This window comes from Pagrus major, chromosome 11 (genome assembly GCF_040436345.1).
Source record: "Pagrus major chromosome 11, Pma_NU_1.0".
Lineage (NCBI taxonomy): Eukaryota > Metazoa > Chordata > Actinopteri > Spariformes > Sparidae > Pagrus > Pagrus major.
Window position 1 is genome coordinate 2,879,460 of NC_133225.1, and position 13,878 is coordinate 2,893,337.

The window sequence follows — 13,878 nt, forward strand, 5'->3', positions numbered from 1 at the left end:
GTGGTGAGAGAAAAAAAAAAAAAAAAGACCCGACAGTCTTGGCAGGAAAAATTCTCCTCAGGAGGTGGGAGAGACGAAACACAGAGGAGCTTGGGAACCACAGCTCTTAAACTTAAGAGTCAGAGGTGTAAAAGTCCCGAAGCCTCAAAGAATCTGGTTAATTCTCCTGCAAACCTGAGCTTCTCCCAAACATTTTCTGTTCTGTCTATACTGTGGTAGGAAACTCATTAAACTCAGAGTCTGGCCGGATATTTCCATTTAAATGTCTTGATGGGAAATGTCTGATGCACTTAGTCAGCCTGATGGAAGTGAATCAGTCGGACCAGAGCTTAAAACGTGCACGAAGTTCAAGAGTCCATGATAGACGGGAGGATAAATGAGTTTCTGGTCATCTGGTTGTTTTTTTTTAAGGCAAAATTGACAACAGGGCTGCAACTATTCATTCATCTGCCAATTATTTTCTCAATTTATCAATTAATGTCAAATGTAATAAAAAGCCTAAAGATATTCAGTTTTAAAACGATGTAAGATAAAGAAACTCAACAGTGCAGCAAACGGCAGACTTTTGCCATCTTTGCTTAATAAATGACCGACATAAATAATCAATTATAAAAATAGTTTCCTTTATCGATCATTGCAGCTCTGAAGTGCACAAAATAAAGTGCACTTTACCTTTGGATTAAAAGGTCTATCACAGTTACAGATGCAGTAACATGGAAACACATCAGATGTGTTGGATTTTTATATGTATCCCTTTTACAAAACAAGAACCTGTAGTCACATTAATATTGAGATCTTAAAATGGTTTACACAAAATTATACGATTCAACTTCCAGTCCATACTGGGAGTGAAAAAAACCACATTCCTCGTCTAAGTCACTGCATCTATCTCTGAATGTGACATGTTTGCCGAACATGTAGTTAACTTTGTCAAGTGATGAGAGAATTCATAATATTGACCAGCTGGTTTAAACGTTATCTTCAACAACTCACACAGAACTAAACCTCTTCAGAAGTCGACGAGTGAATAGTAATGTGAAACAAAGTGAAAAGCTGATGACTGAGAACAAATGAGTGCATTGTTTGCTTCACAGAACAGCTCTGTTCTTTATTACAAGACAGCAAATACACAGTATAGCCAGCAAACAGTGAAATTTAACATGAAGGGGGAAAAAAAAAAATGGCGGCAGACCATTTGTGTGAGGCAGCGCCATGTCTGTGTGGTACATTCAGCATTCAGCAGTCCTTCATCTTAAGAGCATTTATGTAAAAGCAGCCATACAGGAGTACGTGTTCTGGTAATACGGCCGGCACAGCAGCATCACTCTGACCGCTGTGCAGTACAGATTACCCATAAATCCTCTGGAGCGGTGGTACACTGCGGGGTCTGTCGCTTCCTGCCATAGCAGGCGCACATCTGTGGCGTGCCCGTGCGATGTGATCATGTGATCGTAGATGCAGGGGTGATACGGCGCCTTGCCCTCCCCTGAAAAGTACACATGCCCCTGGGGAGAGACCCCCATGGCTTTGGCACATATTCCCATGAATACGTCGTCAATGTACATGGAGGAGTTCAGCACCAGAGTCGCGTGGTAGATCTTAGCGGCCACGTCGCCTGAAACCACGTACCCTGCGCCAGCGGTGTAGTCTGGGTAGGAGGGCCAGGGGTACAGGTCATCAGGAACGTGGTATTTGCTTTCTTTACGGCGAATCGGAGGGGCTCCTCTGTGTACATGCCCCACCCACAGGTCTTTGTCCCCTGATTGACTACTCAGGAGCTGCCGCAGGTACGTCACCAGGTTGGGCATGTGTACGAAGATGTCGTCGTCCGCAGACATGAGGAAGCGTGCCTGGGGGCAGTACTCGTGGCCCCAGTGGAACTGCAGGATCAGTTTGGTAGTCAGGTTGTGAAAAGTGTCCAAAAAGTCCTGCTGGATCAGGTCTCTGTAGGACTGGTCCTCCCGCAGCAACGCTCTCTGCACACCGGATCTCCGACCGACGTCCGGATGCACCCCGAGGGCGAACACCACCCTCACGTTCGCCCCCAGCTCTGACCAGGCAAAGCTCTCGTTCCCCCATGTGTCTCGGATGGCCTGGCGCCGCTCAAAGTTCTCTGGCGATGATTTGACGAACAGAAGCAGGAGGACGTCATCTCCACCACCGACACCTCCACATTTACCCGGATGGTTGATGAGGTATGGATAGTTCACTACCCCGACATCCGCACCGTCCTTTCCGTGCTGGTGCTTGGATGTGATGGCGAAGGAAGAATTGAGAAAGTCGTAGCTGTTGACCAGGTAGCGATACGTGTAGGATCTCATGTGGCTGACCACGTGGTGGTCCAGCTCCTCCCAGCAGACCATCACCATACACAGCACCAGGCCCGTGGTCAGCAGCCGCACACACTGGCACTTGTGGATGCGACGGAAGTTCATGAACATCGTGACTGCTGCTTTATTTCTGCTGATCTCTGAACGCTGGCAGCACGTATCCTCTGGATCTGTCGAGACTTCTGCTCTCCTGGAGCTGTATCTTCATCAGTCTCACCTGACTCCTGTTTTTATGACAGTTTTTATGACAGTACAGTAGCTATTTCATCTCTGCCTTCATTCACTCCTCAGCTTGACTTCTCATTTGACTCCTCTGCCTCTAGCTCTCCTTTCATCTATCTAATCGTCTTCCTCATCATCTCATTCACTTTAGCGTCTATCGTCTGTCTCGCCTAACATGTATCCTCTTTCTTTCCCTCCTCCTCCTCCACCTCCTCCTATCCTACCAACTGGCTTCTCTTTTTTGACTTTGTCAAGTCCAGTAAGCTTTCGTCAGGCTCTTCAACGCTCTGGCTGCTCTGTAACCGGTCTTTCTCCGCTGTATGAAGCAAAAGCTCCAGTCCCTCATAGTGACCAGCTCCAGATGAAGCTCGGTGTCGTTACTTCAGCTCGAAAACATTCAACGTGCTCTGTCGTCGTCCTTCTCTTGTGTGAACTCCTGACAGGTTTCCCTCCTCTCGTCCACTTCCTGATCCCTCCTCCTCCTCTCAGTTACTGTAACGTCATCGTATCACAGGAACACATGGCACCTGAGGAAGAGACAAAAAAACTAAGATCAGAGTCACAGACAAGCTGTTAGCTGATGTATTCATCAAGTTATTGCCAATTATTTTGATATTAGATCAACTAATTAAATCATTCAACACATAAAAACAACCCATTCAGGCTGAAAATAAAAAGGTGATCTGTGTTTGCAGCATCACCGTTCTCTCCTGCTCCTGAACGTCTGTACTGTGGAAGTATCAGTAAAACAAAAATGCACAACAAGTCTGCTTTTAGGAGAGACTTTAATATGAAGACTTGTTCTATTTGGACTTTCTGTGACTTTAAGTGTCACAGTTTAAGATTTGTGGACAGCACTACTGTAGCTACAGCAGTTTAGGACAGGATTAGACCTGAAGTGATGAGTCGACTATTGATCGTTTAAATCGTTATCAAGCAAACATCTGCTGGTTTCTGTGTGAAGATGAGCTGCTCTGCTCTGAACATCTCATGGAAATTAAAGTCATCTTTCTTGGTAAATAAAGTAAAGACATAAAAAGTGTGTTTTTAGCTCTGAAGAAGAAGATCTGTGGCTGCAACAACACTAGTAGAGATATGATTTTTTGATTTATATTAAATGAAAACGTGTTGCAAATCATCCTGGGGGGGTTTTCTTGGATGTTGAGGACAAATTATCACCAAATCCGGTGAAAAATAACAACCGGTGAGGATCAGAACACAAAGAATCCCAACAATGATTAAATGTATCTGTGAGGAACAAACTGCATGGATGGATTAAAGCATTTGGAGGACGGAAAAATGAAAACTTCTGAATTCTGGCATGGAGCGCAGAGCCCGAGGTCTGAAAAATCCTGTTTAGTCTGAACCAAAAATGCACCTCTGAAGATATCCAATGTACTACTATTAATCATGATACATAACATCATTAAATCTTCACATCTGAGAAGCTGGAACAATACAACAATGACTGGTATTTTCAAATCCTTTCACACAACAGTTGTAGATTATTTCTCCGGCTCCAGTTTAATTCATCGTGTGTTTTCATCACAGGCTCTTGTGCAGATCCGCAGCGTGAAAACAGCCTCATGCACAGTGTCATCAGACTGAGGTTCAGTCCGGATCTCTGCGCTCACACGCCAAATCCACCAGCACAACATAATGAAGCTGCTGTTTTAATTAACGCCATGTGAGGGTGAACAAATCAGGGCGGGTTGATCCTCACCTCTGCGCGCACACACACACGCGCGCGCGGGTCACTCCGCGCGTAAAGCTCTCAAACACACATTTTTTAAGAATCCAAACAGAAGATGACATCAGAGAGTGGAGTCACATCAGGTCACTTTAATCTCCAACCTGATATCAGTCCGACGCAGCAGATCGCCATCGTCAACGAAAACGCATAAAACAGTGAGAGGTCCTCCGGTAAAGAGCGACTCACCGGAGCTGCGTCGATAAAAAACCAAAGTGGAGACCTGGAGAGTAAAAACCACCCTTGGAGCTGCACACGTGATCAGTTGACTGGAAGTACCGGTAAGTTGTGGTGACACGTAGCCACTCGTCGGCTGTGCGTCCTCGCCGAGGATGAGTTCATGCGACACCACGTGGTATTTGAGCAGACAGGTGTCTACAGGTGTCTTCCAGACCCCTCAGGGCTTTGCAGTGTGTGGGAGGCGTGTTGGCCCTGCACAGCTGAATCATCCTTTTAAACTGGCTGATAGCCTGTGTATTGTTTCACACATCGCAGAGGTTGTGGCTCTGAGTTTCCAGAATATTTGAGTATATTTCTGTGGAAAGTATCTCGTGTCAGGATGATTATTTCTTATTTCTTTTGGGTCTTACTGTGAGTCTTGTCAAACAAATGAACTCAGAAGAGTCTGTGTATGGGGTGGAGTTGAAACAAAGCACAAATATAAATCACTTAAAAAATATATATATATTTTTGGCAGGTATATGGAGGAAGAGGAAAGGTTGTGTCAGGGGTGTTCCTATTTATTTTGCAACACCGGGTGGATATTTAGGTTGTAAATTAACTGATGTGAATAAATGTTATTTATTTATTTATTTATTTATTTAATTGGGTGGCAGATAAACTGGGCGCGGTTGTTTGTATATCGGTTGTCAATAAATTTGAGAATTTATGTGCAGCAGTGTTTAAAAAACAGTGTAGACCGGCTGATTTTGGTGGAAAAGTGGCAAAAGTTAACTGGATGTCATTATTTGAGTGATAAAAGTGTCTTTCCTCCTCCCTGCTGCACGTCCTGCTGTACTGCGGCACAGAGGCTCAGAAAGGATCGACCGAGACGACATCACACTCTGTAGAACGAATCGGACACAGATATGGATGGTTTTACACAGTTACTCAGTTAAAGCAACAAAATGTAACTTTGGCGTCCAACCCGAGCTGCAGTCAGCTATCTCCAGGAAATCACATTTTGTTGCTTCAAAGTGTGATAGTGTCAGTGTGACACCAACTAGTGTCAAACTATCCAAAAATAACCATAAACTACAGTGTGAAGGGGTCAAACTAAGTGCTGATGAGTCTTCTCTCACTCACAGTGCTGAACGCAGCAAACTGCTTTATCAGCCGTGTCTCTTGTGTTTGACTGGTGATGAAGCCTCAGTACAGGGTGTCCTGTTTCTCTCTTGGCCGAGACATGTGTTGTGAATCTTTTGTTGTCGTGGCTCGACCTGTCCCCCGCCACCCCTCTTTGCTTCCCCCCCCCCATTTCCTTTGTAATCTTTGAGTCACATGTTTAACCTGCCTTCCTGCCATTGTTGGTCCAGATATGAGCACATATGGGAACATGGTTGAAGGGTCGACCCCTCTCACCTTTCCACTCACGCGTTCTTTACTTGAACTTGTTTCCGACTGTCGATTCATAAAAGATGATGAGCGTTAAAAACCCTGTCAGCAGGTTTATAAGAATCACATTTGTAACTTTGTGATTTCCCCTTGAATTAACGCGGCACTGATGAAGGTTGAGTCAGGAAGTGGCCTGGGCCAAAAGAGAAAATTAGGTGAAGCCGGGTGACGTGTATTATTCTGTGGAATACATAGTGGGCTGAAAAACAAGTCAAACACGCAGTTAGGAAGTGTGTCACCGCTGCACATTGTTCATAATGCTGGTTATGAAGCTGGTTTGCTTGGAGATGAGATCATTTCCACGTCAAGGAAAGGTTTTTTTTAAATAACTGCTTGTGGTTTTCTGCTTCCTCAGTCTTAAAAAGCATATTTTTAATCGTATTATATTCATTGGTAGTTTGCCTGATGTTGATTCTGTGATCGCAGGGACGAGATAACAAGCGTGATGTTCAAATGACATGCAGCTGAATTATATCTTACAAAATTGAAACTCAAAGATCTGCTTCCATTTATCTGCTTCAGTAAACATCACATCACGATACAGTAAATTCAATTTCATCACTGGATAAATGTCATCAGACTGGTCAATCTTCAAAAGAAAGCTATCTACATTGATCTAGAAGGTGACTTGCAGGACTTCTACAACTAACAGCTGCATCATTTTATCTTTCTTTTCATGTAAAAACAAGATGAATGTGTATTTATGTTTGATACAAACAGATGTATCTTTGTATTGATAAGATATTTTCCTGACATCATTCAGGCCCAACTGGGACCAGAACAGGGCGGATGGTGGACATGTAAACATGTAAATCAGCATTGTATACTGTAAACAGCCCGTCCCCCACGTTGGCTGAGTGTCTTTAACTCTGCGGAGGACACTGTGAATGTAAGTGCCGAGCCAGCACAAAGAGCTATAATAGAGGGGCTTTAGCCCGGCAGAGCCCCTGAGCAGAGAAGCTGCTGACGTCTGTGCAACGCTGCCACACAATAGGTTGAACACATATTTCCACAGCAGCATATTTCGAATGAACGCCGGGGTCAACCGACAATGGAGCGCTCTGACAACACGTGGGCCGGCCTTGACATCCACAGGTCTTGTGACTAAACACAACATGAGAGGATCCACTATGTAGGCTCTGGACATGAGGTCCGCTTAATTATTTAATTAAAGCAATTATCTATACAGCTTCATATATGACCATTTAGCTGCTCTGTATTCTCCATGACACACTGCTCTGCCCACCTGCACCTGTGAATTAGCTGGTTTTATTAATAAAAGGTATCGGTGTATGTATTTTTGATACTCTCTTTGATATCGCTACTTTAGAAACTGGAATAATTTCATCTACTTTGAAGATGGAAAATAACATTACTGTACACACTGAGTGCAAAATGAGACCCTTACATGTTAATACACGCAGCTGTTGCAAATTAACAGCGGTCACTCGTCAGGAGTTAATGTTTCTGCTCCCTGGTACGTTCATATTTGTACGTGTCATAGTTTACATCCATACTGCAGTTTGAGACAGAGTTTCAACACTTGTAAGCGCGACAAAAGTGTATATTTCTGATGGGAAGTTGAGGGGACAGGAAGTTAGACAGGACATCTCTCGTTGCTTATGTCAACCAAAACAGGTCTTGTAAGCCAAAACTTGATCTTTTCTGAGTGGTATTTGCGCCTAAACCTTACCAGACCATAAGCACAACGCTGTCACAAGCTAAAATTTAAAAAAGTTGAACCGAAGCAAACGTAAAGTTGCAACATAAAAATTGGCAGAAACGTACATTGCTAACATTTCTTCTGGTGATTAGGACGGGGGGTACGTTCTGGGTCCTTGCAAAAACTGGTAGTTACCTTCTTGAGGTGTGCTTCCTGTGGCAGGAGACTTGTAGTAAGAATGTAAACACATCTCAAAGACGCCTCATATAGTATAATCACAGTGAAACTAGTCTACTCTTAGTGCAACAGCTTCGGGCATCTTCACCCTGAAGCCAGAGTCGTGCCTCTCTGAGCTGAACATGAAACGTGCACGGATGCTGTTTGGACGCAATCCTGTGTTTGTTTTTGTGAGTGCTTCTGTCAGTTTTGTCACATGTGCTCGTGGACGTAGTTAAGACTCTCTCAGTGACCTCATCTGATTCATGTCATTTAATTTGACACTTTCGTTTTGTACTATTGTGTTTTGAGACAGGTGAAGCTGTAAAGCTTCACGCTACAGAGCAGATTGTGATGTTATCTCGTCCACGCAGGCTCTGCCACAACTTGTCATCAAGTCAAAACTCCCCTTTTTTCCTCTGCAGGAATCCTGAAGAAGCTTCTCAGCGGTTAGATGCACAACTGATCACCAATAACATGATCGAAGTACTTCATTCATTTTCTTGTGGTCACTTGATTGACAAAAAAACAGTACAACATGAACTCACGCGACAACAAATGATTAAAAGTAGGTCATCTTAAAATTTGAAACCCTCTCTGGAGAGCTGCAGCGTGTTTCCTCAGAGTGGGAACATAATGTGAGTTTTACACATTGATGGATATCAATGTTCAGGTGGTGATATTTGACACTGAGCAGTTCTTTATGCTCGAACAGCTCAGATTACCCAACCGATGTTTTTTTCCTACACCGCAGCAGACAGTACAGACGAGTTCACTTTACTACGGTGAAATTAACAGGAACTGAAACTGGATTTTCTCAAGTCTGTGTGAACTTTGTTTACGAGTTTTGAATGTAAGCAAATGTATAACAGAGGGAGAGCACTGAGAGCAGAGAGGACGGATTACATACTGGTACTTCCTTCACATACTCTTGGTTCCCTCCATAATGTGTGGTATTGGTCACTGGGGTGAAATATTACAGGCATGCAGGATATTTGTGTTATTCAGGCTGCGGTCGCACATGTTTATTCAATGGGAGTTTAATCATACAGTCTGTTATCTTAGATAACTCTCGTGACTGGTCTGCCACAAATGGATTAGAAGTGTCCACAGCCCCGCCTTTACTGTCACAGCATGTACTCACCAAGAGAGAAACAAGCTGACGGTTATACAGACCATCCAAAGGACTTTATTTGCAGGTAAAACTAAAAGTGAGTACGACTGAAATTTCTGTTGTAATCATTGTGCAGGAAACGTCTGTGGGCGCACAGTAAAAACTACAGGCGTACGACCCGTGTACAGGTCAAAGTCGTAGTAAAGTCTCACACTGTGGCTCGGTCTGAGTTCACTCAACTGACTTGTGACTTCTCCTGTCAGGATTAATGAAGTCAGGCGTCTGCTGCCAGATGATGGGTGCGTACCAAGAGCAGCGTCGCTGTCACTTCATATCACCTGTCAAATGAAATATCAGGTTTACCGTACACCTAACTCCTAACAAACCTTAACTGAGAGCCAAGTCAGGACAGTGATACAACCAGTATGAAACCTTCCCTCATGAGACGGATCAGTGGAAAAAGGCAAAGTCTAAACAGCACGCTGTTGATACAGCATGTGCATTCGACTAATACGGGCAGGAACATGGGCCACGCCAGAACACAAATGACAACCTTTGGCCCAGGTGGTACAGAGGCTCCTCAGTGAACTCTTACACACAGGTGGAGGTAATAATGTTAGTCCTCATGTGTCTCCATGACCGAAGTAGTAAACAACCGTGGTGCACTGCTGTACCTGCTGCACAGACGAGAGAAAGAAATAGACAAAGAGAGTTTCATCAGACTGGTCAGCTGCGGTTGGTTTGAACCCAAACAGAAGGGGTCAGCCTTCCTTTTGTTTTTGAAGACATGCAGATGGAGGCAGGAGGAGACATGAGGGAAACATGCCGTCCAAACTGGCTCGATGAAAGTAAGAGTAACATTTCCCTCAAAACAAAATCCTCCTCACACTGACCAACACCCAGCATCCACTGTGCTGCAGCAGAGGCTCTTCACTGCTACCATGAGGGAAATTCCACAACCACTAAATAAAAAAAGACACTGTGAAATATATATTTTTATAGTTTTACTGTAAAATAAGTGTAGGCCACAACCTTTGTTCTTTTATGAAATATCCCCTAAGGACAGCGTACGGGATATAATAGCAGTATTTCTTGTTCTCTCATCAGTAACAGCAGCTACACCTGTTGTGAAGCCCTATAGCATGACAAAACAATCAAAACAGGAACAAAGCTTTCTATATCTCGGTTCGAGATCTATCAGTGTCCACAGCGTCAGGCTTTTCAATTATTCAAACGCAGCTATGGTCATGAGCTGGCAGAGCTACAGCGATGACAACAAATACAGTGGCGAACATTAACGGAATGGACGTGACCGTCCTTGTTGTTGTATGTTGTCAAACAGATTAAACAACTCTTAAATCACCACATTTCTTCCATCAACATGACAAACACAAAGCTAAAAACACTCCCAGACAAAGCCCAGGAGGAGAACTGGACTGCGAGCCAGTTTTAGGCGCGGTGGCCAGGTTCTGTTCTGCAGAAACAATTGCACAATCACAATTTTTAGAGATTTAAAGATCAAATTGCTGAACTTTCTTATATCTCTTATATTTCTTATATAGATTGACACAGACACTCACACAGGAGAAGAGAGAGTGAAGGACACCCTCCTCACACAGTCCTCTTGCACATCTAATGGCCTAATTGTCGTCTCTGACCTATACAGCAACACTATTGTATCCTCATACAGTGTGCAAACTGTGACTGTGTCTGTTCAGTAACCGTCCTGTGCTCCGGATGATCTTGGAATCAAGCTATTATCTCACTCTCACTTAATTGATAGAGATCAGCCGTTGTGATCTTCGCCCTTGTATTTGCTGTTACGATGGCGTATCGTTTTATGCTGCTGTGAATCGGCATTACAGAGAATCTGTCGCGGCAAACATGATACGGTGTATCCAACTTTTACAGAGGAGAGCCCAAAGTGTACCAACACTGTTCACCCTGCTGCCGTCTGGCAAGCGATACAGAAGTATTCACTGCCGTACCACCTACACAGCAGCTCCTTTTTAACACTGACAGAAAAAAGAAGAACCTCGGAAGATTAATAAAGAACATTTAGACCGATGAAAACTAACTGTACTACGTTGAAACCAGAGCGCATTATCACAACAACATACGCAGGTACTCCGGCGAAGAATGAACCACTTCACAGCTACTTTTTATGACTTTCTGTCACGTGAGTTTCTTCAAGGTTTGCTAGCTTTTACACCCTGTGTGCTCTGTGTTTCCCTGCTGACCTCAGCCTGATTCATCCTTCTCCGCCTTTTTCTGCAACATTTCTTGTAAACTCTGACTGTGTCGAGGCAACCTCTCCAGCAGAGACCCGGAGAGAGAGAAAAAATGCTTTGAGTTCCAGGACTATTTACCTGTTTGACTTCATCATCTTGACACATGCAGCCTGTTTTCCCCCTCTTACCTCTCTTAACTCTGTCAGTCTGCTGCTGCAAGCTGACACCTTTAGCCTTGAACACTGGAAGGTATTATAGACCTCATTTAGAGCAACACCCTTTAGCACGCACACACACACACACACACACACACACACACACACACACACTGATATACACACTGTGTTTCCTGGCTTACCGGGCTGTTTTTGAGTCCAGTCCATGTGTGGGGTAAAGTACAGATAAACCCCTCTCCTCTCCTCAGCTCAGCTCAGCTCCTGTAAACTCTCCCTCTATCTGTCTACCTGTGACACTCACTTTCTCTGCCTCACTCTTCCCAGCTGCTTCTCTTTTTCCTTCACCATCACTGCCACTTAGATTTTTTCCTCTTCTCCTCGTCTGGTTTTTGTTCTCACTTTTTCCCCTCCTGTCAGACGCAGTAGTCCACTTCAGCAACTCAGCAGCAGCGCTTCAAATATGGCTCTGATTGCCCTGAAGGTCCCACTGTGTGTGTGTGTGTGTGTGTGTGTGAGAGAGAGAGAGAGAGAGCCACAGTATGTGTGAAGTGGGTGGGTGTATCTTGTAGAGGGGGAGGATCCACGAGGCGCCTCTTTCCCCCTTCACTTCATCCCACCTCCCTCTATCTGTGCTTCCTTTCACACACAGTGTCAGTATTTATATGCACAGGCACATGAGAGGAATTTCAGTTTTAAATGAATCAATATGTGCGTGAGCTGGTGCCCCGCACAGTACACACACCGGCACACCGGCACGCTGACAAACACTTTACGTATTATGACTTTTGGATTGTTATTAACGTTGTCGAATGTCACGGTTTGGTTAAGTTTAACTGCTTGGTTCCGGTTCCTGTTATCTACAGGCTGCTGTACAGGTTATCTTACTTCTGCTTTAAAGGTTTGTGGCTCATGTTTTTATTCATGTTATTATTGTTTAGATGTAAAATTATCTGTATTTGATTATTTAAATGAAACATATGAATAAGAAAGAACATATGTTCAGTCTCAATACCTGAAATAAGTCAATCACATAATATAAAACACACGTTAAGTCACTTACTCAACATACAGTAACTTCAAATTGAATTATTCTTGACCCTTGGCCATAAATGGAAGGAGGCCCCGGTCTCTCGAGGGGAACTCCAGTGTATGACGCATCCAACTACCCTGAATTCCCCCTGACTCCCACCTTTCGAGCTACTGCATTCAACAAGTGACGATGGAGGGGTAACTAGTGTAGGGCCAGGCTGCTGTGTGTGTTTGACAGATTGGAAGTGAGAACAGGCTGGTGCAACATGGTGGACTCTGTGGAGGAGGACCCGCTCCCTCTGTCAACAAACATGTCTCATTCTAAGGTAACAAAAAGACGATTCTTAGTTTCAGGTGATTATTCACTAATGAATAATATATAATTAAAGGCATAAGATTCCCACACACTGGACCTCTCACGCTACAATTAAGATTAAGATTAAGATTAAGATTGGCTTTATTTATCCCACGACGGGGAAATTCACTTGTTACAACAGCTCGAGATGCAACAGTACAGGAAAAAGAATCAGAAAAATATGCATAAAGTTAAATAGAAAATAAATAGAAACAAAGCAAGATATTTACAAAAAACAAACAAGTGAGTGGTAATATGGCATTATCAAAAAAAGAAAGGAAAACTATGCACAATATAATATAATATAATAAAATATAATGCTCACCACAAGAACAACAGACAGATATTAGTCCTAAATGCTTACTCCCTGCGACTGAGACTGAGCGCCCCAGATACTGTCTCCAGTGTAACCCCAGAGAGACACAGAAACCATCCCCTACGCTCGCAATCTGAAACCTCAGTAAACAGGAAACTGTTGAAACTCAATTAGGTTCATTTGCAGCCAAATGAAACTCTATTTACTCTATCATTTAAATTTAATAAGCCTGAAGAAAAGATAGATGAAAGGATTATTGAGGCATCTTTGAGATTGTCGTGACTCAACTGTGCAATCAACACCGTATAGAGGGAGAGAAACTGGAGGGTCGGAATAACTTTTGAATATATGTGGGTATAAAGTGGTACATATTATCACATGGGAGCGCAGGTGTCATGTCATTTATGCAATACTAATACAAGACTATGTTAAATATTGATTCTATTGTTACATTTTGATTGAAGAAGAGAAGCCAAAGTTCTCAGATCTTAAATGTTGTGTGATAGTAGCAGCACAAGTAGAGAGGGAGACATTAAATCAGCAAACTATATCAGCTTCACAACAATATTTACCATATAAAGTTTGATATTAGCTAACTTGTACCAGTGTAAGCTAGCAGTCACACCAGACCAGTGTACTGGATTAAATATGTTTCATTTTTTATGAGTGCAACTTTTATGATACTTGATACGACACCTTTTGTTCAGCAAGATAATCTTCACAGATAAACACCACTGTTATTATTTTTGAAGCGTAATTGAAATCATCAGAAGTAAAAAAAAAAAGCTAGCATTAGGCTACAAACAATCTACAGGCATCTAACTGAAAAACCCATTCAAGCGGGAGTGTGAAAATGCTAACT

At 43.3% G+C, this 13,878-nt stretch overlaps 2 protein-coding genes across 6 annotated transcripts in view; one reads left to right on the forward strand and one right to left on the reverse strand.

The window, feature by feature from the left end:
* mcf2l2 (MCF.2 cell line derived transforming sequence-like 2) overlaps positions 1–13,878 on the forward strand; it is a 91,936-nt gene that overhangs the window by 24,578 nt on the left and 53,480 nt on the right. The window lies entirely within an intron of this gene.
* On the reverse strand, positions 1,080–11,811 carry b3gnt5a (UDP-GlcNAc:betaGal beta-1,3-N-acetylglucosaminyltransferase 5a). Of its 5 annotated transcripts, none has more exons than XM_073476087.1 (2): positions 11,499–11,811; positions 1,080–3,079 (listed from the first exon to the last, which is right to left on the reverse strand). In XM_073476087.1, exon 2 carries the CDS (start codon positions 2,439–2,441, stop codon positions 1,263–1,265), a length of 1,179 nt encoding a protein of 392 aa, XP_073332188.1. In that variant the 5' UTR covers positions 2,442–3,079; positions 11,499–11,811; the 3' UTR covers positions 1,080–1,262. The 5 variants fall into 5 exon arrangements, with proteins under 5 accessions (XP_073332188.1, XP_073332189.1, XP_073332187.1 ...); XM_073476088.1 differs by lacking the exon at positions 11,499–11,811 and adding an exon at positions 4,582–4,770; XM_073476086.1 differs by lacking the exon at positions 11,499–11,811 and adding an exon at positions 4,492–4,770.

Coding starts and splice junctions, on each gene's coding strand:
- b3gnt5a (XM_073476087.1), bottom strand. CDS start 2,441: ATGTTCATGAACTTCCGTCGCATCCACAAGTGCCAGTGTGTGCGGCTG.